Source organism: Phacochoerus africanus, chromosome 1 (assembly GCF_016906955.1).
Source record: "Phacochoerus africanus isolate WHEZ1 chromosome 1, ROS_Pafr_v1, whole genome shotgun sequence".
NCBI lineage: Eukaryota > Metazoa > Chordata > Mammalia > Artiodactyla > Suidae > Phacochoerus > Phacochoerus africanus.
The window spans coordinates 146887137-146909378 of NC_062544.1; the positions used below are offsets into that span (position 1 = coordinate 146887137).

The 22242-nt window shown below is 48.9% G+C and overlaps 1 protein-coding gene across 3 annotated transcripts in view; it reads right to left on the bottom strand.

Moving 5' to 3' along the window:
- The window catches only part of ATP2B2 (ATPase plasma membrane Ca2+ transporting 2), a 136615-nt gene that overhangs the window by 80929 nt on the left and 33444 nt on the right, over nucleotides 1-22242 (bottom strand). For all 3 annotated transcript variants that reach the window (XM_047780812.1, XM_047780829.1, XM_047780819.1), the window contains exon 3: nucleotides 3437-3634. In XM_047780812.1, coding sequence (XP_047636768.1) covers nucleotides 3437-3634 — 198 coding nt within the window. The remainder of the gene's footprint in view (nucleotides 1-3436; nucleotides 3635-22242) is intronic.

Consider the following 22242-nt stretch of genomic DNA (forward strand, 5'->3'; position numbering starts at 1 on the left):
CAGGCAGGGAGTTGGGAGCACAGGGTACACTAATCTTAGTCCTGCCATGAACATGTCATCTCACCTCTGACAAGTGTCTGGAGGTTTCTGAGCCACGAAAGCAAACGGGGAAGGGCTATGGGTGCTGCGTGGCAGTCTAGAGCCTTTCAGCCCATCACCAGCATCTTTTTATACATAACTGATGCAGCCTGAGCCTGACACAGCAGGGGCTTTCCAGGCAACATGGAAGGTCCAGTGTTCTGAGCTCAGGCTGGGGCCTGGGTGTCAGGGAGGTGTAAGTAGTCACAAAGTGCAGGATTTTCACTCTGTGGGGCTGGAATGTGTGCAGCTGCCCTGATCAACCTAGAGTGTGGCCTGAGTGAGTGTCTCAGCTGCAGGAAGTGGGGGGCAGTAGAAAGAACCATAAGACTTGGGTTTAAAAATCTAGCCATACTGGAGTTCCTGCTGAGGCTCAGCGGTAACAAATTGGACTAGTATCCATAAGCTTGCGAGTTCGATCCCTGGCCTCGTTCAGTGCGTTGGTGATCCGGCATTACCATGAGCTGTGGTATTGGTTGCAGATGTGACTCAGATCTGGCATTGCTATGGCTGTGGCATAGGCCAGCAGCTATAGCTTGGATTCAACCCCTAGCCTGGGAACTTCTATATGCTGCAGGTGTGGCCCTAAGGAAAAAAAAAAATCTAGCCCTACATGCTGTGTGACCTTAGGTAAGTGGTTGCCCTCTCTGGGTCTCGGCTGCCACCTAAGATGCAGGGGATCCCAGCCCTTTGTGTGCAGGGCTGTGGGGAGGCCCCTTCTGGCACCCCTGGGAGCCTGATCCATGTTCCCACCACACCCCCTCTACCACTTGCCCTCTGAGTTCTAATCTTGCACTGAATTGGGTCACATGAGGTCACTTGTCTGGGTGGCACTGACTCAACTCAGTCCCTTTCTGAGTAAATGTAGCCCAGGGATAGGAAGGAGGGCTCGGAAGCCAGAACGCCTTGGCCCGAGTCATGGTTCTGTCACTTCCCAGAATCTGACCTAGCAAGTCATGTACCATCTCGGGGCCTCAGTTTCCTGGTAATAACAGCACCTGCCCACAGGGTTGTTGTGAGGGTCAAGTGAGGATCAAATTAACTTTTACTCTAAAAGCTCCCAGCTAGTGGTGGCTCTAAACATAGTAAGAATTACCCTTCTTATTATGCTTTTGTGAGTTGCACACTTAGCTTGGTTCAAGGCTTATGCAAGTAGCCATGGGCCATCTTCTCCTAGTTTTCTATAAAACTTCTGCAAAGAACTCTGCCTGTTTGGCATTGCTTGTAATGACCTAAGTGAAAGTTCATCCTAGAATTCATTGTTAGGGGACATGCTCACTTCCTCAAGAGCTACCTTTCCTCCTTGTGCTTTTTTTTTTTTTTTGGTCTTTTTAGGGGCACACCTGTGGCATATGGAGGTTCCCAGGCTATGGGTCTAATCAGAGCTGTAGCCGTCGGCCTACACCACAGCCAGCACAACACCAGTTCCGAGCCTCGTCTGCGACCTACACCACAGCTCACAGCAACGCCGGCTCCTTAACCCACTGAGAGAGGCCAGGGATTGAACCCTCAAACTTCATGGTTCCTAATTGGATTCGTTAACCACTGCACCTTGATGGGAACTCCCCTTTCCTCCTTGTTGATAACTTGACCTATGCAAATCATCCTCATTCACTTTCTGCCTTGGCTGCCATGAAGTTTAAAGTCAAATTTAAATCTCCATCGTGGAAATAAATTTATTTGCTCTGGATCCTCTTTGGAAAGAGGTCATGCAGAAAAAAAATCAGCTAGTAATATTATGTATAACATTGAGGTAGTTGGCCAGATAGACTTGGTTATTGAGTGACTCAGGAAAGTCTGGCTTGGGAGCGGGTGGGGCGACATCTGTTCAAGGAACCTCAGAGACCACCTCCTCATTTGGGGAAATAAAGGCCATAAGGGTAATTTCTTTCTTTCTTTCTTTTTTTTTTTTTTGTCTTTTTGCCTTTTCTAGGGCCGTTCCCGCAGCATATGGAAGTTCCCAGTTTAGGGGTCTAATCAGAGCTGTAGCCGCCAGCCTATGCCAGAGCCATAGCAACGTGGGATCCGAGCTGAGTCTGCGACCTACATGGCAACGCTGGATCCTTAACCCACTGAGCAAGGCCAAGGATCAAACCCGCAACCTCATGGTTCCTAGTCAGATTCGTTAACTACTGAGCCACGACGGGAACTCCTTTTTTTTTTTTTTTTTTCCCCATAAGGGTAATGTCTTATATGCTATTCACTTTTTATTTGCTTGCCTGAAGCAGTGAACCTAGTAGAATTATCTATTTATGCAGCACGTTCGTTGGGAAATGTCTCACCATAATTAATAACAAAGGAAAGTGTTGACAATATCCTACTAGTGAAAAATCGGATTATAAAAATCTAACAACAAAACAACATATCTTATGTGATCCCACCAATGCCATGGTGTGTGTATGTATCTGCCTGTCTATCTATCTGTCTGTGTATTCACGGGTAGATTGATACAGGTTGAAAAGACTTTGCCATCATAAAGGAAAGGTGTCACTGCGCTGGTGAAGCCCTAGCCCTTGGCTGGGGCTCCGCTTCTGGAATGAAAGGAGGTGAACCTGATTTGGCCTGTGGGCTGAAGTTTGCAATCCCTGTTCCAGAATGTCAGGTGTATAGACCTCTGACATTACCGTGGATTTTTTCATAGTTGCAGGCCTCAAAGAGCCAAGGACTTTCGGGTTCTGAGGAGCTCAGTGCCAGAGCTGAAACAGGGTCCCTCAGAAGCTGGAGCCCCCGGAGGGCAGATCCAAGAATGGAGCTGGCGCACTTCAGTGTGAATACAGCCCACGGCTGAGCGACTCAGGGCTCGCCCTCAGATATGAGAGTGAGGAGCCCTCAGACAGCACCACAGAAAGAAGTTCAGGGTCACCTGCCCTTGGGCTCCAACAAAGAGAACCAGAGTCTCTCTGGGAGTGACCTGGGCAGCAGTGTTTTTAACAAGCCCTACTGCAAAACCTGGGGACTCTTCCTTAGCTGGGTGACCTCGAGCAAGTTAAGGCACTTCTCTGTGCCTTGGATTCTTCATCTTTAAAATGGGCATAACCAGGGCCCCTACCTCATGGCGTTATTAGGAGGACGGCATCTCAGCTCAGAGCTTGGCTTACTGTAAGTGCTCAATAAACCTAACTACACTCTGACCATTGTTGGTCCAATCCCTGCAATTCACACATGGGAAAACTGGGGCAGGGGGCTCTTGGCACCTGGGGTCTGGCTCAGCCACTCATTGGCTGTGGATGAGGCCCTGTCCCTTGGGCCTCAGTTTTCTCCCTTGGAGTGTGTGATGCCCAGTAGCCCCGGTGCCCTCCGGTGTGGCCTGGCATGCATGTTGCAGGGCGGGAAGAGGGGGTCCCAGCGGCCATCTTACCTTCGTTGTTCTCGCCGGGTGGGTGGTAGAAGGAGAGCCCCAGGGAGATGATGGCCGCGATTTCTAGGATGATCAGTGTCACATCTTGCAGCGCTTCCCACACGAGCTGCAGGAAGGTTTTTGGCTTTTTTGGAGGTATGAAGTTTTGTCCAAAAATCTGCTTTCTCTTTTCCAAGTCTGGAGCAGTGCCCGGCAAACCTGTGGACAGAGTGCAGAGAGGTTGGCCTGGGGGCCCAGGAGAGAGACACACATTCGGGAATCAGGAATCGTCCTGAATGGGGCAGCCACATGATGGAGGGAGGAAAGACAGGGAGAGGGGAAAGCAAGGCAGCAGCCTGGCAGCCACCACCCTGGAGCCCAGCGCCCAGTGCTTGCCTCGGCCCAGAGGATCTTCTGAATAGCATCGCTTAGTGTGTTGGGGTTGAAGGCCTGGAGCCTTCTGCTATGACAGTTATGGGGTCTCACGGTCTCCTATCTAATACCATAGATAACCTATCATATCACGGCTTCTGGAACTCCAGCAGTTTCTACTTCATTTGCTCATTCATCCAGTTATTCCTTTGGCCTGTGCTTCTTAAGCCTTTGCTGCAGGCCTGGCCCAGCGTGGGGGGAGGGGAGGGCATCTCGTGAACGGAAGAGCCCCGTGCTCAGGGATGTCTGAGCTCAGTGGTCCTGGGAGTCTCAGGGTCTGCAGTTCAGGGGCACGGGAGACGGGCATACCCTCTGTCTGGGGTTCGAGGTGCTGAGCCTCTGCTGATGCTGACAGTGAGATGTCTGCCTACAGCCTCCAAGAGCCAGACTGGCTGAGACCTCACGGGAGAGCCCAGGGAGGGTTGTTCCCAGGGAGATTCCATGGGAAAGCGCTGGAGATCCCATGTCCTGCCTGCGCAGCGGGAGGGCAGGAGTCTGAGCTTGGTTGTGCCCATTTCACAGATAGGGAGACAAGACCTTTGTGAGGCCCAGGTGCGGCCTTAGATTCAGCTCCTGGGACCTGAGAACCCAGGCTGGCCCTGTTCCAAGCACATGGAAGGCTGCCACCATCCTCCTGTGCTGTGGCGGCACTGGGATCTCCATATACAGAGCAAGCAGACATGATGTACTCAGGGACTGCAGGGGGTTCCTTGTCTTCCTTCCTTTGTCCAATTCTACCCACAGACAATGTCTGAAATTCTTCCACTTGGGATTCACTCCTTTAACTAAAAGCTCCAATCCCTTTACACTTCCTGGGAGGGGGAAGCCATCATCAGTTCTGGATACCTTGTTGTGAATGAGTTGCAGGTCTTTTCCTGGAAGTGGGTTTTGAGGAGGGCCTCTGAAGAAGGGGCTAGGTATGGTCAACACTGGCCAGCCAGTTCCTTTCTCTGAGCCTCAGTTTCCCCATCTTGACAACAGGAGAGTTCAATGGAATGGGTAGACCCTAAAGATCCCATGGTTTTCAAGGTCTATAGGCCCTGAAGTGGTCCTGCTGGGGTCTGTTCACATGCTGGGGCTCCTCATGAGGTTTGGAGTAGACAAAGGCTTCACTAAGAAGAAGCTTGCACCTCCCAGGCTCCTCCTGATTGATTCAAAGACAGATGAACCTCTGAATGGCCTGAGGATCTGTGATTCAAACATTTGGAGTCTTCTGTGTGACCAGTTGAAAAGGTGGGTGTTCTCCAGGCCAGGGGATCTGGCCACAGCTCCAGGGTTCTGTCATGTGGAGAGTCACAGGCCCCACATTGAGATCCTGGGTCCTGGGATAGAGCCCAGGGCATGGCTTGCAAATTTGAATAGCTGTGGGACTGGGCAGATTTTGTGAACGAGGGAAGTAGGTGGGTAGGAGGCAATAGGAAGTAGTGGGGACTGGGGCAAAGGAAAGAATCGTCAGCCCTGCTAAAGGAGGCAGATGCTTCTCAGCTCCTGTGGGAAAACGTGGGCCCAGTATGGTAGACTCTTCAGTCTTCTAAGATAAGCTGGACACTGGAATGTGATGTAAATTTTTCCCATTAAAAAAAAAAAAATCCTAAAGCCAAATACAACACAGACAAAAGCTGGATTTAGTCACAAGGTGGCTAGTTTGAGACCAAGCACCAAGCACTCAGGCGGGGCTTGGAGTCAGATGTCACAGGTTCAAATCCCAGCTCGGAGTGACTCTGGGTAAGTGCATTTACTGCTCAGGGCCTCAGTTTCCTGTTCTGTAAAACGTGGGCAGTGGCAGGGCTTCCTTCACAGCGGTGAGGCGGGGCTGCAGCAGGCTGCCTTGAGTAAGGTGCACAGTGCTGTGTGGGCCACTGGTGAGGATCTCGGGTGGTTGGGGATAATTAATCACCACCTCCTGGAAGAGGACGTTTTTGGATGATGGGATTTTGAGAAGATGGCGAGGGGAAAAGTCAAGGCAAGAAGAGACGCAGTGGAAGGACCATGTGACTGCACGTGAGCTCTCTCTCTCTGGACCTCAGTTTCCCCACGTGTGACATGAAGGAGAGCCGTGGCTGAAGGCTGGGGACTGATGCCTCTGATACCTTATATCCAAAGACAGTGGTTTTGATGACCTGCAAGGGGGGCAGCCCACCTGGTCCAGCCCACCTGTCACCCCCTTCCCAGGGGCAGAAACTCACAATCTCCTTGCCTTCTGGCTGAGGATGATGGTGCCTATTTTGGGAGCAGAAACAATCCAGGCTGGTGTGAGAGATGACTGGTGTTGGAGATTCAATTTAGATTAAAGGGCATCTCACCATTTAGTATATTAAAAAATAAAACACCGTGTCAAATATCGCTGCTCAAAGCCAGCAAAGACCTTGAAAATTCAGAAACACAAATGGCTGGAATTGATGTCAGAGGCCATGTGGAGCTTGGGGTTCTTTTTGTGTAAGTGGCAGAGGAAGGAGCACTGGGTGAGGTTTGAGGGTGCACTGGAGAAAAACTCAGTTTTCTCATCAGTGAAATGGGAACAAAGTAAGCTGGAGGCTGTGGTAAGCCACGCACAGAGGAATGGGTGGGAAAGCTGCCTGTGAACTGTGAAGGCAACTTAAGTGAGTCTTCGTGGTAAAAAAAATCACCGCAGGACATGTCCAGAGTCTTCTACAGCAGTCAGCATTTGTGTTCTATTAATGAAAACATCTCCTTGTCCTTTTCTGATAACTTCTGTCAATCACCAACACATTTACTGGACATCCCTCCTATGCCAGGTTTTGGCCCTTGGGGTCAAGTGCTGACTGACACCCACCCTTTGCTGCCACAATCTTCTGGACACTGAGTCCACCCCACCCTACAAGAGGCTGTCTGTGCCAGTGCACAGCAGGCCCTCAGGAAACCTCCCTCCCTCACCTGCCTCACTGGACCAGACATGGGGATGCGGATGCTGAAGCCACCCAGAGGCCCCTGCACACACAGACGGCCATGTGCCACCTGTAACAGCCTTTTAGCAAGCCAGAGCTCGACACCATGTCTTTGAGAAAACAGCCCATGCCATGGGCATCCCTGTGGTTGGCAACTGCATCCTGCTGGGCAGTAAGTTCAGAACAGACTTTTTTTTTTTTTTTTTTTTTTGCTTTTTAGGACCGCATCTGTGGCGTATGGAGGTTCCCAGGCTAGGGGATGAATTGGAGCTACAGCTGCTGGACTACACCACAGGCATAACAATGCGGATCCAAGCCGTGTATCCGAACTACACCATGGCTCACGGCAACGCCGGATCCTTAACTCATTAGCGAGGCCAGGGATAGAACTCACAACCTTGTGGTTCCTAGTTGGATTCGTTTCCATTGCACCATGATGGTAACTCCTCAGAACAGACTTGATGGCTCTCATGTCGCACGCCTGGCAGGCTGTACAGCACCTGACATTCACAATCACATCAGGTGATGGTCCCTGAGTGGCAGGATACGGGGTGAGAGGTTTCTCTGATATGTCACGGCCCTGGGAGGGGGGGAATCTCTCATAATCACAGGTGATGACATGGAGGCAGCATTTATTGGTTCATGGGCTCTAACACAGACCTGGCATCCAGCCACACACAGTGCTGGCAGGTATGGCACACAGCTGTGGACACGGCATTTGATGCTGGCATGAACGCACAAAATCATAGTCTCAGCTAGTTTCTCAGTAACATGTAGACTCGGTGCCACTAGTTTATGTGAGCACACATGGACATGGCACAAAATGGGATCAGCCACTTGTGAACACCACAGACACAGTGTCCCTCTCATCATCATGACACATGTGGACTTAAATTTCTCTGCTGATTTAAATCCATCACTTGTCTTTTTCTCTAAGTGTGGCTGTGTTTCTACCCTTATCTCCACTGTATGAATTGCTGGACCCCTGAAACTTTCAGCTTATGGCTCCAGAATTTCTTTCAGGCAGGAAAGTGGGTGTTGGGGTGGGGGGTGGGAGTAGATGGTGGGGATCTGGTTGGAAGGTGGGGAGCCAGGGGCTCCTCTGGAAGCTGTGAAGATATCAATTATCTGCATCAAAGACTAAGGGGAGGGGGTGTCCAGCGGAGGTGAAGGCCCCAAATAGGGTTGTCAGATAAAATACAAGATGACTAGTTAAATTTGAATTTCAGATACACAGTAAACAATGTTTTAGTATAAGTTATGTGCCTATAATATTAGAAACATACTAATAAAAATTATTTTTACCTGTAATTCAAATTTAACTAGATGTCCTATATTTTTCTGTGTTAAATCTAGGCACCCCTACCTTTAAAGTTATCCCCCTGCCCCAGTCCTTCCCCGGGTCCCCCTGTTGTTGGAGCAGGACTATCCTGTGGCCAGCCAGTCTCATCCTCCCATTTGACAGGTGGGAAAATTGAGGCCCAGAGATGGGGAAGTGACTTGGCCCAGATACAGTGATTCAGCTCTAGAGCTGGGGCTGGACTCCTGACTCCTGGCCCAGGCCCTTTTCACCAAGGGAGGGAGTTCTCATCTCATTCAAATGAGCATCACCTGAGCTTTAAAAAATTGAGCCTTCTTGCACATTTCATATTCTCTGTCAACCTAATTTAAGAGATTTGATTCAGACTGTCCTGAAGTGACTTCCTAGGAGCGTTTATCTCATCCCCTTGGGAAAAAGGAAGGCCAGAAAAGCCATTTTTCTCTCCCTCTGCAAAGGGTCTTGATGGCTGGATGCAAGCATCTGAGACATCATCATGAGAGGAACTTCCCTATCTGTCCAGGAGGGGGCGCTCTGCAGAGCAGCAGCTTTCAGAAGCAGAGCTTCCAGTCTCAACCCTGCCACTTACTGAGATCTTGCACAAGTGGTAACCCCTCTTGGAATGTTCAGTCTCCTCATCTGCAAATTGGGCAGAGGGACAATCCTCTGCTCTGCCTGTTGGGGTGAAGATGACAGGAGGTGCTATGTGGGAAGTAGGTGCCCCGAATCTGGGCAGAAAACTCTTTGAACTCAACTGCTACCTTGTCATGGCATTGCCCACAGTAGTAGAGCATTCATGTCTTTTCACTGTTCTTTGACCTGGAGTGACCCTTTAGTGACTCAGGACTGATCGCTGCCCCTCTGTCCCGTTCCCCCTACTACCCTGGGGCTGAAGAGGGGCACTAAATGCACATGTAAGTGCTCTCAGATGATCATCACTTTACACGTGGCTTGCATTCACCTGTCCTGGACGTTCTATAAGATGAGGATTATAAACTCCATCTCATGGATGGAGAAACAGGCTCAGAGAGGTAGCGTGACTTGCTCAGGGTCACGCAACTAAAGCTGGGGATGTGAACCCAGGTCTCTGAAGCTCCAAAGCTGTACAATTTCCACACTGTGCCTGGACACTTCTTTCAGGGCCCAGCACCGAAAAGTGGACAACTCCATCGTGCTCCTTGTTCTTGAGACGGCCTTTAGCTATAAACAGAGACTTGGCAATAGACAAGAGCTAGCTCCTGGGATGCCAAGCACCTGAAGAAGATGGGAAAACTTAGTCACAGGTAGTGTGTTGCTAAATATTTGTGTTGTCCCTGCGGTGTGCGTTCCTTCATTAGCATAAATAAAAGTCTTATGTTTTGAAAGGAAAAAAACCCCACCAGCCCTTCAAAAGCTACAACATTTGCAGAAGAAGGCATTTCTGTCTTTGGAAAGCGAGTGGGCTAAATAAACTGTGGTGTGTTCAGTCCATAAAATACTATGCAACAGTTACAAAAAATGCAGTGCAGGTGTATGTACTAACCTAGAAGGCTCTCCAAGACAAACTGAGAGAAAAAAGCAAGTTGCAGAGCAATGTGTATCGTTTGACTTTTAGATAAAACAGTTTACGTTTTCTATGGGTACATATATGTGTAACTGTGTAACAAAGGGTCTGTACGGATCTTTTCCAAATCCATGAAGGTAGAACATCTGGGAAGGAAAAGGGAGCTCTGATTGGTTGCAGTGGTCAAGGGGATTTCAGCTTTGAATGAAATATTTTGGCTTTAACCAGGAGGATGTATTTATATTTTATTTGAATGATTCAAAGTTTCATTTAAAGGGGGAAATCAATATGTACTGTGAGAAAATACAGGTTTATTTCCACAGAATCTTTGGATGTGCACTTGGGGACAAATATTCCTGGGTTAAAATCTGGGCTTTTATCACTCACTGTGTGTACCTCTGTTCAAAGAAATACTTAATACAGATGCAACCACTCCCCTTTACAGGCTGCACATTAATCCAGGAGGACTTTGGTAGCCATCTCCCTGCTGCCATCCTCAATCTATTCCCCACCTAGAGGTCAGAGGGATGTTTTAAAAGTGTCGAGTGGGCATTGCCATGGCTGTGGTGTAGGCTGCAGCTACAGCTCTGATTTGACCCCTAACCTGGGAACCTCCATATGCTGCAGGTGTGGCCCTAAGAAGAAAAGACGACAAAAAAAAAAAAAAAAAAAAAAAAAGGATCAAGTGCGCTGTGTGAATGTCAGGCCTTTGCTGAAGATGCTCCAGGGGCTTCCGGTGCACAGAGAAAAGCCACTCTCCTTGCCAAGATCTGGAAAGGCCCTGTACAGTGGGGCCCCTGCTTGCATCTTAAGTCTTATTGCCCCCTCCCACTCTAATGCTCCAGTGCTACCAGCCTCTTTAGTGTGGCTTCAATACAAGTGCTCTCCTGCCTCAGAGTCTCTGCACATGCTGTTCCCTCTGCCTGGTATGCCCCCCCCCTCCCCTTTTCATCCAAATTGGCTGAACCTCCTCCCCCACAGGCTGGGCTCCCTTTTGAATGTTTTCATAACTCACTTAACACATCTTTCATGTTTATCATTATTTGAATAATTAATAATGGAATTGGTTTTTCTTTTCTTCTTTGCTTTTTTGCTTTTTAGGGCTGCATGTACGGCATATGGAGGTTCCCAGGCTAGGGGTTGAATCAGAGCTGCACTTTCCAGCCTACACCACAGCCACAGCAATGCAGGATCTCAGCCATGTACCCACACCACAGCTCATGGCAATGCTGGATCCTTAGCCCACTGAGCAAGGCCAGGGATCGAACCTGCATCCTCGTGGATACTAGTTGGGCTTGTTACCACTGAGACACAACAGGAACTCCCAGAATTGGTTTTTCTTAGTGTTGGACTCCCCCTCACTCAAAGGACTCTGAGGGAAGAGACTGTACCTGCCTTGGTCTGATACACAGGAGCTGTTCACGAATCATGTGCACAGGAAGACAGGAGGTGTGGAGGTCACACCGCTCATCTCCAAAGCAGTGTCTGCTCTGATGTATTTTTAGTCTGAGGATGGGGTGGGGGTGGTACAGGGGGACACTCGGGGTCTCTTCTGTGTCCAAGGCCATGGCCTGCTCTGTTGTTCTTGCTGACAGGAGGGGTTGTTTAGTCAGACCCCGGCCTCCAAAGGGAGTTGTTGAGGAAACACTCATCTCTAGCCTCAGCCGCACCCTGGGGCGCCCCTCACACTTTGCACTTAGGTGCCTGAAGTTCCCGGGGGAAACAGCCGGCGAGATTCTACATCTGACAGAAACGCCAGGGAGGGAAGGAGAGGCCTTTACTTCTGCCATGGCAGCCCCTCCCACTCCTCAGAAAGGCAGCTTCGTGGAGGATCAGGAGGCATCTCTTAGAAACAAATTCTCCCTCAGGATGAAAGAATTATTGGGGGGACAGGAAAGAGGGGAGGGAGGAGGGGATGGAGGTGTGACAACTATGGAACAAATCACAAACCCATGAAGACCCTAGAAAAGAGAGAGCAACTCCCTTGCAAGAGTTGTTTTAGGAAGCGGGTCCTCATCCCTGACCTTGTTTGGGCCTTGAGACTCTGCAAAGCGTGTATTAAGAGGTCTGTGTCACAGATGATGAAACTGTGGTTCACAGAGGTTCAGGGATGGACCGAAGTTCACATACTGAAACCTCAAAACAGTGACGACACTCTTGGTTTCCCTGTGACATCTCTTTGTTAGCCCCGTTTTACAGATGGGGAAACGGAGGCATGGAGACATCAAAGGTTGGAGAGGCATTATGAACAGCCCTATTTTATGGATGAGGAAACTGAGGCACGGAGAGGGGAGAAAGTTATCCCCAAGGTGAACCCTCCCCCCGCTTTCTTTTTTGGCTTTTTAGGGCCGCACCTGCAGCATACGGAGGTTCCCAGGCTAGGGGTTGAATCAGAGCTGCAGCCGCTGGCCTATGCCACAGCCACAGCAACGCAGGATGCAAGCCTCATCTGTGGCCTACACTGCAGCTCACAGCAATGCAGGATCCTCAACCCACTGAGTGAGGCCAGGGATTGAACCCAAGTCCTCATGGATACTAGTCAGATTAGTTTCCACTGAGCCACAACGGGAACTCCCCAAGGCAAACCCTTGAGAGCACCGCGATTTTTGCTCTAGACCATCCACGCCAACACATTCCCTCCTTCAAGAGGAATGTTTCAGAGCCTTGAACCCTGACATGCTCCTTGTACCTGGGTCACCTGGAAGGTTCTGATCACCTGGGAGGCTGTATAGCTGGAGGCTTAAGGAATCTGTGGACCCAAGTTGGAATCCTAGTTCTGTCACTTTCTAGCTGTATGACCTTAAACAAGTTCCATAAACAATCGTGGACCTCAGTTTCCTTATCTGTTCAAGGGGGATGACTGATACCTATTTCCTCAGGTAATGCCCATAATGCACTCAGCACAGCACTCGGTGGAGGGAAATACCTCGATGAACAGAAATCACCATCTGCACTATTATTATCTCCTAAGGAGCTGTGACATTTGTGTGCCCAGGGCCATAGTGCCTTGGTTCCCCATGGCTCCAAGCTGTAGCCATGGTGGGGAGCTCTGGAGCACCCTGGCCACACCCTCCCCATGTCCACCAAGTCTGATCTCTGCCTCGGGGCTCTTCCTGCAGCTGGGTGTTCACTATGTGCTCCCAAGCAGGGACCCCAGAAGTGCCAGGAGTTCCCCAGACCACACCTGGCAGGAGCTGGGAGTCAGGATAGATGCTCCAGCCTGGCATCCTTGGAAAGACAATTCTGAGATGCACCCCATGCATTCCCTGTGAAGGGCAGCAGGACTGAACCCCAGTCGGCTACAGCAGTAACCAGATCCCCAGCACACGTCCTATTGGCATTTCTCTCACTTCTGAGATGATTCCCCAATGATCCAACTGCACCCCATCCTTGACTCCTGCTCTTCTTTGGGGGAACCCAAACAAGGACAGGTCGGTGGGCAGAGAGTATGTGACAAAACCCTGGGGTATGGTGTCCCATCTTGATTATCCTCCAATCACTGGCCCTGTGGCCTTGCTGGGACTCTGCTTCCCCTCAACTGAGGTGCCTGGATTAGCCCTCCCTAAGGGCCCTTTGGCTCAAAAATTCTGAGGTCCTCCTGCATTCATCTCTTGTAACATATCACTCATTCATAAAGCCATTAAGATTTTATGAGGGGCCTTCTAAGGCTGCTGGGTCAGCCTGTGGCCTTGCCTCCAGAGGAGGAACCTCCAGCCAAGGGAGGGGTGAACCTGCTATGGTGGGGGCATACGGGTACCAGGGCGCCTCACTGACCATGTCACTTTGGTGGCAAACCTCGTCTCTTGCTCTGCTTGGCCGTATTCGCCTGTCTGCCTGCCCTTCCAGCCTTCATCTCCTGGTGGTGGAGTGGTCATAGCACCTTATTCAAGAAGCCACCCCTGACTTGCTCCACCCCGATCTAAAGGCCCCTCTACACTGCTCGTCCGCCATGGAAGTTATGGAGTGGTGTCTTAACTGACTCCTGGATTACTTCATTTTCAGCTCCTGAAAGGCAAGGCCTGTGCCATTTCATTTTGCGTCCTTGGTTATGGCTGGCAGACAGGAACCCCTAGCTATGTGTTTGTGGAGGGAAGGGAGAGAGAGGGGGAAGGTGAGGGTGGCGGGAAGAAGGGAAGAAGAGGGGGTCACTGGCTGTGACAACAGCTGGGACTATAATGCTCAATCATAGCATATACACGCAACCCTCAGGTTAGATCACTCGTCTTCTCTGTCGTCAAGGCAACACCTAGTGTTGACTCTGTGCCAGGTTCTGTGCTAACTGTGCTCACATCTATAAACGCATTTCATCCTCCGAGTGGCCCCTTGTGGGAGATCCCATCACCATTCCATTTTACACACACCTAGGAAGGGACAGAGCTAGAATGGAGCCCAGGGAAGCTGGCTCAAGTCCTGTTCTGAACTAGTACATGTGTGGCCTCTTTTGTTCATTCAGGAAACTGTGACTGGGCACCTCCCGGCGCCAGCACCCCACCAAGCACTGGCCAGACATTTCTGAGCAGAAATGTCACTTCCCATTGGCGGCCTAGCTGTGCAGTGCTGTGGCCACCCACTGCCTTAAAGTCTTCTGGGGGCACGTGAGACAGGTCCTCTGTCAGGAACTGTGTGGTCATAATCTGCAACAACTAAAAGTGACTCTGGCTGTTCCATTTTCCATGGTATGTGGCCTGGGGCAAGTCACCACCTTCTCTGGGCCTCCTGGGCTACAGAATGGGGACAGCCTGCAGAACCCAGAAAACTGATGATGAGAGGGTAAAGTAAGGAATGCCTGGCTCCCAGTGCTTGGCATAGACTGGGCACTGATAATTACCCTCTAGTTGTACTAGATAAAGGACTTCCACTCCTTACGGCCAATAGCCTTGTGATGATGCTCCATGGAGGAGGAAACATGGAGCCACGGCTGTGGCATAGGCCAGGGGCTACAGCTCCAATTCGGCCACTTGCCTGGGAACTTCCATATGCCATGGGTGTGGCTCTAAAAAGCAAAAAAACTGGGGATGTGGATAGCACCTCCCTCACAGCTTGTGGCGAGGATACGATGAGTTCATGTTTGTTAATGTTAGAACAGTGTTTGGGACATGGTAAAAGTGCTGGCCACTATTAGGGTCATAAAGGGCTTTCCTTCCATATTGGGATAGGTCCCTCTCTTTATTTTTCCTTTGGACCTGAACCCAGTTAATGTTTGAAATTGTCACCATCTCTTGCTTGCACTTTGTTTTTTTTCCCCCTCATTGTGAGACTCTGGGGCTCTCCTGCCTGGTGGGAGAGTCTGGGTCTTGGCTGGGAGGTTACAGAGCTGCAAGGGTGGGTGGACCTGCCACTTCTGACTAGGAAGGATCATCACCCCCACCACTCACTGGGTCACACCTGGTTGCCTAGCAACCAGTAATGCATATCTCTGCCCCCGCTTGCAATTATATGGGGAAACGAAATGTTCTCCATGAACCCTCAAATCACATTCTATTGCGTTCGGTTCAGCCTGAGGCCCAGCAACAAAACCAAAAGGAACAGAACAAAGCAGCAAGGCCTTTGGGGGGCAGGGCACTATGCTAGGAGGCTGGGGCTGGGCTTCTGGCCCTGCCAGTCCCAGCTGGCTGGGCGATGTGGAGACCCTCACTCAGGTCTGGGTTCAAAAAGTGGCTCTGTCACCTCCTTACTGGCTGAGTCATACCTCCTCTTAGTGCCTCTGTCTCTCCTCATCTCCTGGAGTGAGAATCTGGTACATGCTTTGCAGGGCCTGCTGAGCATGGCCTGTTCTCAGCTCCAGTGGCCACCTCACTTGAGCAGAAGCCCTACAGCTCCCTCTTGGACTTTCCCTGAGGCTCCCTGCTCTGAGTCTTTGCCCCCACTCCCACACCTATTCTACAGGGCAGCCTCCCTTGCATTCTCCAGGACCTCCATGCCTCCTGAGCTCAGGATCCCAGAAGATTGATTGTTCTGTTATTCCTCCCCTGGACCTTGCTTATTTCCTCCACAGCCCTTATTACAATGGGCTCTACTATTTTCCCACTGGCTTCTGTTCCTGCCACCCACACTCAAATGCAAGCTCCCCAAGGGCAGTGGCAGTTTTGTTCTGTTTACTGCTGTATCTAACCCCAGGGCCTAGAACTATGTCTAGCACATAGTAAATGCTCAAGAAACACCTACTGAATGAATGAATGAACAAATGAAAGGGCTTTTCCAATGCCTGGTGCTTAGTAGGTGCTCGGGAGCCTTCTCATCTTTTTTGTTTCACTTCAGGCTTTTCTGCAAAGGGGGTGGCAGATACCCTTATACCCCATAGTGCTTGGTCATGCAACTACTGGAGGCAATTCTTTCTTAGATATTTATAGCAAAAGGTAAAAATATCCATTAACTGAGAAACATGCTAGCATTAACTCATCACCCCTGGCACTTTTCAGGGACAAAGCTTCAGGACACAGCTGACGTGTCCCAAGAGGCTCTGAATTTAAACCCACAAAACAGGGAGAGGAAAAAACATCTAAGATCTGAGGGCATCTAGAATATACTCTAGAGTGGGGGTTGGGACAGGTGGGCCTGGATTTGGATGTCACCTTGCAACCTGTTGGCAAGAGACCTTGGCACATTGTGCCTCAGTTTCCCCACCTGTGAAATGGTGATAATACTGAAAAGAGATGCCATACATAAAAGGCAAGTGCCCCCCTTCCCCCCAGCGTAGTGCTCAGACTTAAACCTCAGGCTGGGAGTCACCGCAACCCCGAGGGTGGTCTCCTTCAGCCTCCCTCACAGTGGCTGCCCTCCTCTGTTACTCCGCCGAGGCCGGAAACACGGCTGGCTCTCCAAGAAGGTAATTGTTAGGACAATTTAGGAAACCTTTGGGGCAAAAGAAAAGCTGGCAGTTCCAGATCAAACAGCCAGCTGTCCCGGGAGCCCGTTGTCAGAACATCAGAGGGACGGTTTTGCAGCCTGGCTTCACATTAACTGCTGCAGTCAAAAAACGGATTATTCCAAACCCTGGTGTTCACTCACTCAACACTTTCTCCTCGTCTGGGTAATTAGATCTCCCAGGACTTCAAGAGGATGCTGGTGGCTTCATGCCAGCTCATGCGTCCTTGAGGCTGGCAAGGGGACAGCAGGACATGCATCTAGGTTAGTCAGATCACAGCCCCTCCCAGACTGACACCCTTCTCTGGGACCCGACCTCTAAGTGGGGATGAAAGGGACCTATCTTTTCACTTATAGAAACAGTGGGAATACAGGGAAACTGGCCTGGGGCATGTACGGGGAGGTTGTGGAGACATTGCTGGTAGTTTTGGCCAGGGATAGATTCCCTGATATGTTTGTGGTCCCCAAGCTGAGCTGGCTGTGGGTTTAGGTCAGGGGGAGGCAGACTAGGGAGCCCTCAACACGCTTGCTCATGCACACATATGTTGGTGTTACCCATGTTTTCATTCATGTAGAATCCCTGCAAAGTGCTGAGGTTTTGAAGCAAGTAAGACTGCCCTTACCCTCAGTAAGCATAAAATCCAAAAGTGTAGGACAGTGCCTGCCCATTCACCAGATAGGCTATAGCTGCCTCTCTCAAGTGGAAGGAACTTGGGAACTTTAGCTCTTTAAGTGTTGAGCCAAAATGTGGTAATTTACAAAGCTACCCTCTGTGCTCTACAGTTTGCCTCTGCAGGGACTTCCTTCTTTCCTTCCTTCCTTCCACCCTTCCTTCTTCTCTGTTTCTGTCTCTCTCTCCCTCCTCCCCCACTTTCTTTTTTTATGGCCTCACCTGTGGCATATGGAAGTTTCCAGGCAACAGACTGAGTCCAAACCACAGCTGCAAACGGCACTGCAGCTGTGGCAATGCCAGATCCTTTTAAGCCAATGTGCCAGGCCAGGGATTGAACCAGTGCCTCTTAAGTAGCCTGAGCCACTGCAGTCTGATTCTTAACTCACTGCACTACAGCAGGAACTCTTTCTTTCTTTCTTTCCTTTTCTTTTTTTTTTTTAAACTGTCATGAGGCTTGCCCAGGATTTCTCCATATGCCTCTTTCTCTGTCATGGGCACAGTTTGGTGACTACTTTTTCTCACTGAATACTCAGTGGCTTCTTGGGACTCAGCCTCTCCCAGCTGACAGTTCCAGTTCCTAAAAGACTAGGGGGTTCTTTTTCTGACACTGTGATTTCTACAAACACACCCAGCAAGGAAAGAGGTGGGAGAAGGGGCATAGGGCTAGGAAAGTGAGGAGACCCGAGGACAAGTCTCGGCTGTCACTCACTTGCTGTGTGATCCATGCAAGTCCTCTCTGAGTCTCAGTTTACTTATTATAAAATGGGAGGCTGAAAATGCTTGCCTCCCAGGGCAGCCATGATATCAAGAAAGATCATGAAGGTCACAGAAGCTGGCAGAGTACCTGGAAGAGCCCACAAAATGGACATAGGGCACCTGAAAACACCAGAGAACAGGAGCCCCACCAGAATTCACCCTCAGTTAATCACGGCAAGCAATTCTCAGGCAGCTGGCATGTCAGTTGAGTCTCACTTTCAATGTTATCTCCACAGGGGAGCCCTCCTCCACCACCCATCTAAGTTGTCCATCTCCCTACTCACCTTCAAACCCCTTATCCACCTGATATTTTCTTGTTCATTTATTTGTTTTTGCATTTTTGGCTGGACTCCTATAAGCTTGGTCAGGGTGGGATCTTTGTTCACTGTTGTATCCCCAGCACCAGGACACCATCTAGCATCAAGCCAGTGCTCAATAAATGCTTCATTAAAGGATGGATGAGTTAATAAGTGAATTCAGTGCTTTTCAACTAGTGGGAGACATACCCCACCAGAGGATGTGTCCCAATTCAGCAGGGTGAGGAGTAGTAAGGGGCAGAGCATTTAGAGTCTCAACATTATAATTATTATCACTTATTTTCAGTTACAATCTTTAATTTACTCTAGAATCCCGAATGGCATTAACAGAGGGCCAAGCTCAGTAGCTTTAAAGAAAACTGTGTGTTTCTATGGGCTGGTGACTTCCATTTCCTGTGGGCCTGGTAGCCTGCCCTTAAGGACCCTGCCACAGGGTGTGGCTGGACCATGCCAGGCCTGCAGGCCACAGTGAGAGGTTTAGATTCCAACAGCAGTGGGAGACAGCGGGGTTTTGAGTACATGCTGAATCATACTTCAGTTTACTCTGGCCACTGCAGGGAGGAGAGCTTGGAGGAGGAAAGGATGAAAAAGGGAGGGGCTTATACATCCATTATTCACACAACTCTGTCATAGGCATATCTAAATTCACTTTTCAGATGAGGAAACTGAAGCTCAGAGAAGGCAGGTAATTCACTGAGGTCACACATCGCGTGAGGAGAGGAGCTGCCACTGGACCTTCAGTTGGTGCTCCGTGTCCAGGCCCTGCCAAATGGCTTCAGGACTGGCAGCCTCCACCCCCTGGCTCTGGGATTCTGGGGTTATCTGCTATAGTCCATGAGGCCCAGGTCCAGGGGTGCTTAAGGATGTTGCTGGCCAGAAGGAGGCAGATGAGTGAGACATGGAAATTAGGACTGAGTTCTCAGCCACCCCATTGGCAGATTAGGTGCCTGCCTGCCCCGCTTTCTGGCCCTTCTCTCTCATATTAGAGCCTGAGCTATAATGTGCTTTAGAGCAACTGAAAATCGGGGGGACGGGATTAAGATGGTGGAACAGAAGGACTGGAGCTCAACTTCTCTCCTAAAAATGACAAAATTCACAACTAAAGACTGAGCATTCTACACCCAAATGTACTGGAAACCTTAAAAAAGATATCCTACTCCAGAAGAAAAAGAGGAGGCCACATCAAGAGGTAGGGAGGGCGATTTCATGATATAAACAACCCCATACCTCCTAGGTGGGAAGCTCTATAGACTGGAAACTAACTGGTTCACAGAAAGTCACCTACAGGAGTGAGAGTTCTGAGCCCTACATCAAACTCTCACGTGTGGGGATCTGGCACAGGGAGAAAGAGCCCCTGGAGCATCTGGCATTGAAGGCCAGTGGGGCTTGTGCACAGGAGCTCCACGGGACTGGGGGAAACGGAGACCCCATTCTTAAAAGGCACAGAGAGACTTTCACGTGCACTGGGTCCCAGGGCAAAGCAAAGTCTCCATGGGAATCTGGGTCAAACCTGACTGCAGTTCTTGGAGGACATCCTGGGAAAACAGGGGTGAATGTGGCTTGTTGTGAGGGAAGGACATTGAAAGCAAAGCTCTTGGGAATATTCAGCAGCGTGCCTTTCTCTGGAAGTGGCCATTTTGGGAAAATCTGGCCCCACCCATCACTCAGCTGCTGAGAAGCCCCAGGGCAAACAACAATCCAGGTGGGATCACAGCCCCACCCCTTAGTAAACAGGCTACCTAAAGACCCTTCAGGCACACTGCTGCCTCTAATCCTATCCAGAGACTAAGCCCCACCCAACAGAGGGATTAGAATCCAGTGGACAGGCATCAGCCCCTCCCATCAGGAAGCTACAGCAAACCCCCCCATACCGACTTCAGCCACAGGGGGGCAGACACCATAAGTAAGAGAGGCTACAACTCTATTATCTGTGAAAAGGTCACCACACCAAAATCCTATAAAAATGAAAAGATAGAGAACTATAACTCAGATGAGGGAGAAAGGAAAAACCCCAGAAAATCAGCTAAGTGAGGAGGAGATTCTCAGCTTCCAGGAAAAAGACTTTAGATTGTTGATGCTGAAGATGATGCAAGACATTGGAAATAAACTGGAGGCAAAGATGGATAACTTACAGGAAACACTGAGCAAAGAGATACAAGATATAAAACTTAAACAAGAAGAGATGCAAAATAAAATAATTGAAATAAAAAATTCACTAGAAGCAGCTAACAGCAGAATACAGGAGGCAGAGGAACGAATAAGTGAAGCGAAGGACAGATTAGTGGAAATTACAGATGTGGAACAGAAAAGAGAAAAAAGAACTTTGTCTAGATACTCATGTTGCAACAGAAGAAAGGGTGGGGGAAAAATGTAATTGTAATGTATACATGTAAGGATAACCTGACCCCCTTGCTGTACAGTGGGAAAATAAAAAAAAAATTATATAAAAAAAAATAGAAAAAAGACTGAAAACAAATGAAGAGAGTCTCAGAGAACTCTGGGACAACGTTAAACACACCAACATCCGTATTACAGGGGTGCCAGAAGGAGAAGAGAGAAAGAAGGAGACAGAAAAAATATTCCAAGAGATAATAGCCGAAAACTTCCCTAACATGGGGAAGGAATCACTCACTCAAATCCAGGAAGCACAATGAGTACCATAAAAAATAAACCCAAGGAGGAACACCCTGAGACACATATTAATCAAACTGACCAAAATTAAAGACAAAGAGAAAATCTCGAAAGCAGCTAGAAAAAAGAAACAAGTAACATACAAGAGAACCCCAATAAGGTTATTGGCAGATTTTTCAGCAGAAACTCTGCAGGCCAGAAGGGAGTGGCATGATATACTCAACAAGTGATGAAGGAAAAAACCTCCAACCAAGATTACTCTACCCAGCAAGGCTCTCATTCAGATTTGAAGGAGAAATCAAAACCTTCACAGATAAGCAAAATCTGAGAGAATTCAGCAACACTAAACCAGCCTTTCAACAAATACTAAAGGAACTTCTATAGGCAGAAAAGAACAAGAGAAGAAGGAAAGAAAAAAGAGCAGCAAAAGCAAATCCAAAGCAATTAATAAAATGGCAATAAGAACATACATATCAATAATTACCTTAAATGTAATTGGACTAAATGCCCCAACTGAAAGACATAGACTGGCTGAATGGATACAAAAACAAGACCCAGATATATGCTGTCTTCAAGAGACCCACTTCACTTCTAGGGACACATACAAATTGAAAGTGAGAGGATGGAAGAAAATATTTCACGCAAATGGGGATCAAAAGACAGCTGGAGTAGCAATACTCATATCAGACAAAATAGACTTTAAAATGAAGAATATTTTAAGGGACAAAGATACATAATGATCAAAGGATCAATCCAAGAAGAAGATATAACAATTTTAAATATCTACACACCCAGCATAGGTCCACCACAATATATAAGGCAACTGGTAACAACCTTAAAAGGACAAATCAACAATAACACAATAATAGTGGGGGACTTTAACACCCCACTTACAGCAATGGACAGATCAACCAGACAAAAAATCGATAAGGAAACACAGACCCTGAATGATGCATTAAACCAGAGGGACTTAATAGATATTTATAGGACATTCCATCCAAAAGCAACAGAATACACATTCTTCTCAAGTGCACATGGAACATTCTCTAAGATTGATCGTATCCTGGGCTACAAATCCAACCTCGGTAACTTTAAGAAAATTGAAATCATATCAAGCATCTTTTCCGACCACAATGCTTTATGACTGGAAATCAACAACAAGAAAAAAAAACTTCAAAAAACACAAATACATGGAGACTAGAGCAACATAAAACCCCCAGGCTTCTGGGCCAGAATCCTGGTGCTGCTCTGTGGAGAGCAGGGAGTCCTGGGGACACCCTGCCAGACCCCCTTTGACAGATGGTTAATGCACAAAATGTGGCCTTATCTGAGCCCAAGGTTTTACTCCCACGGCTGTATGACTTGGGAAAGTCAGTCACCCTTCTGG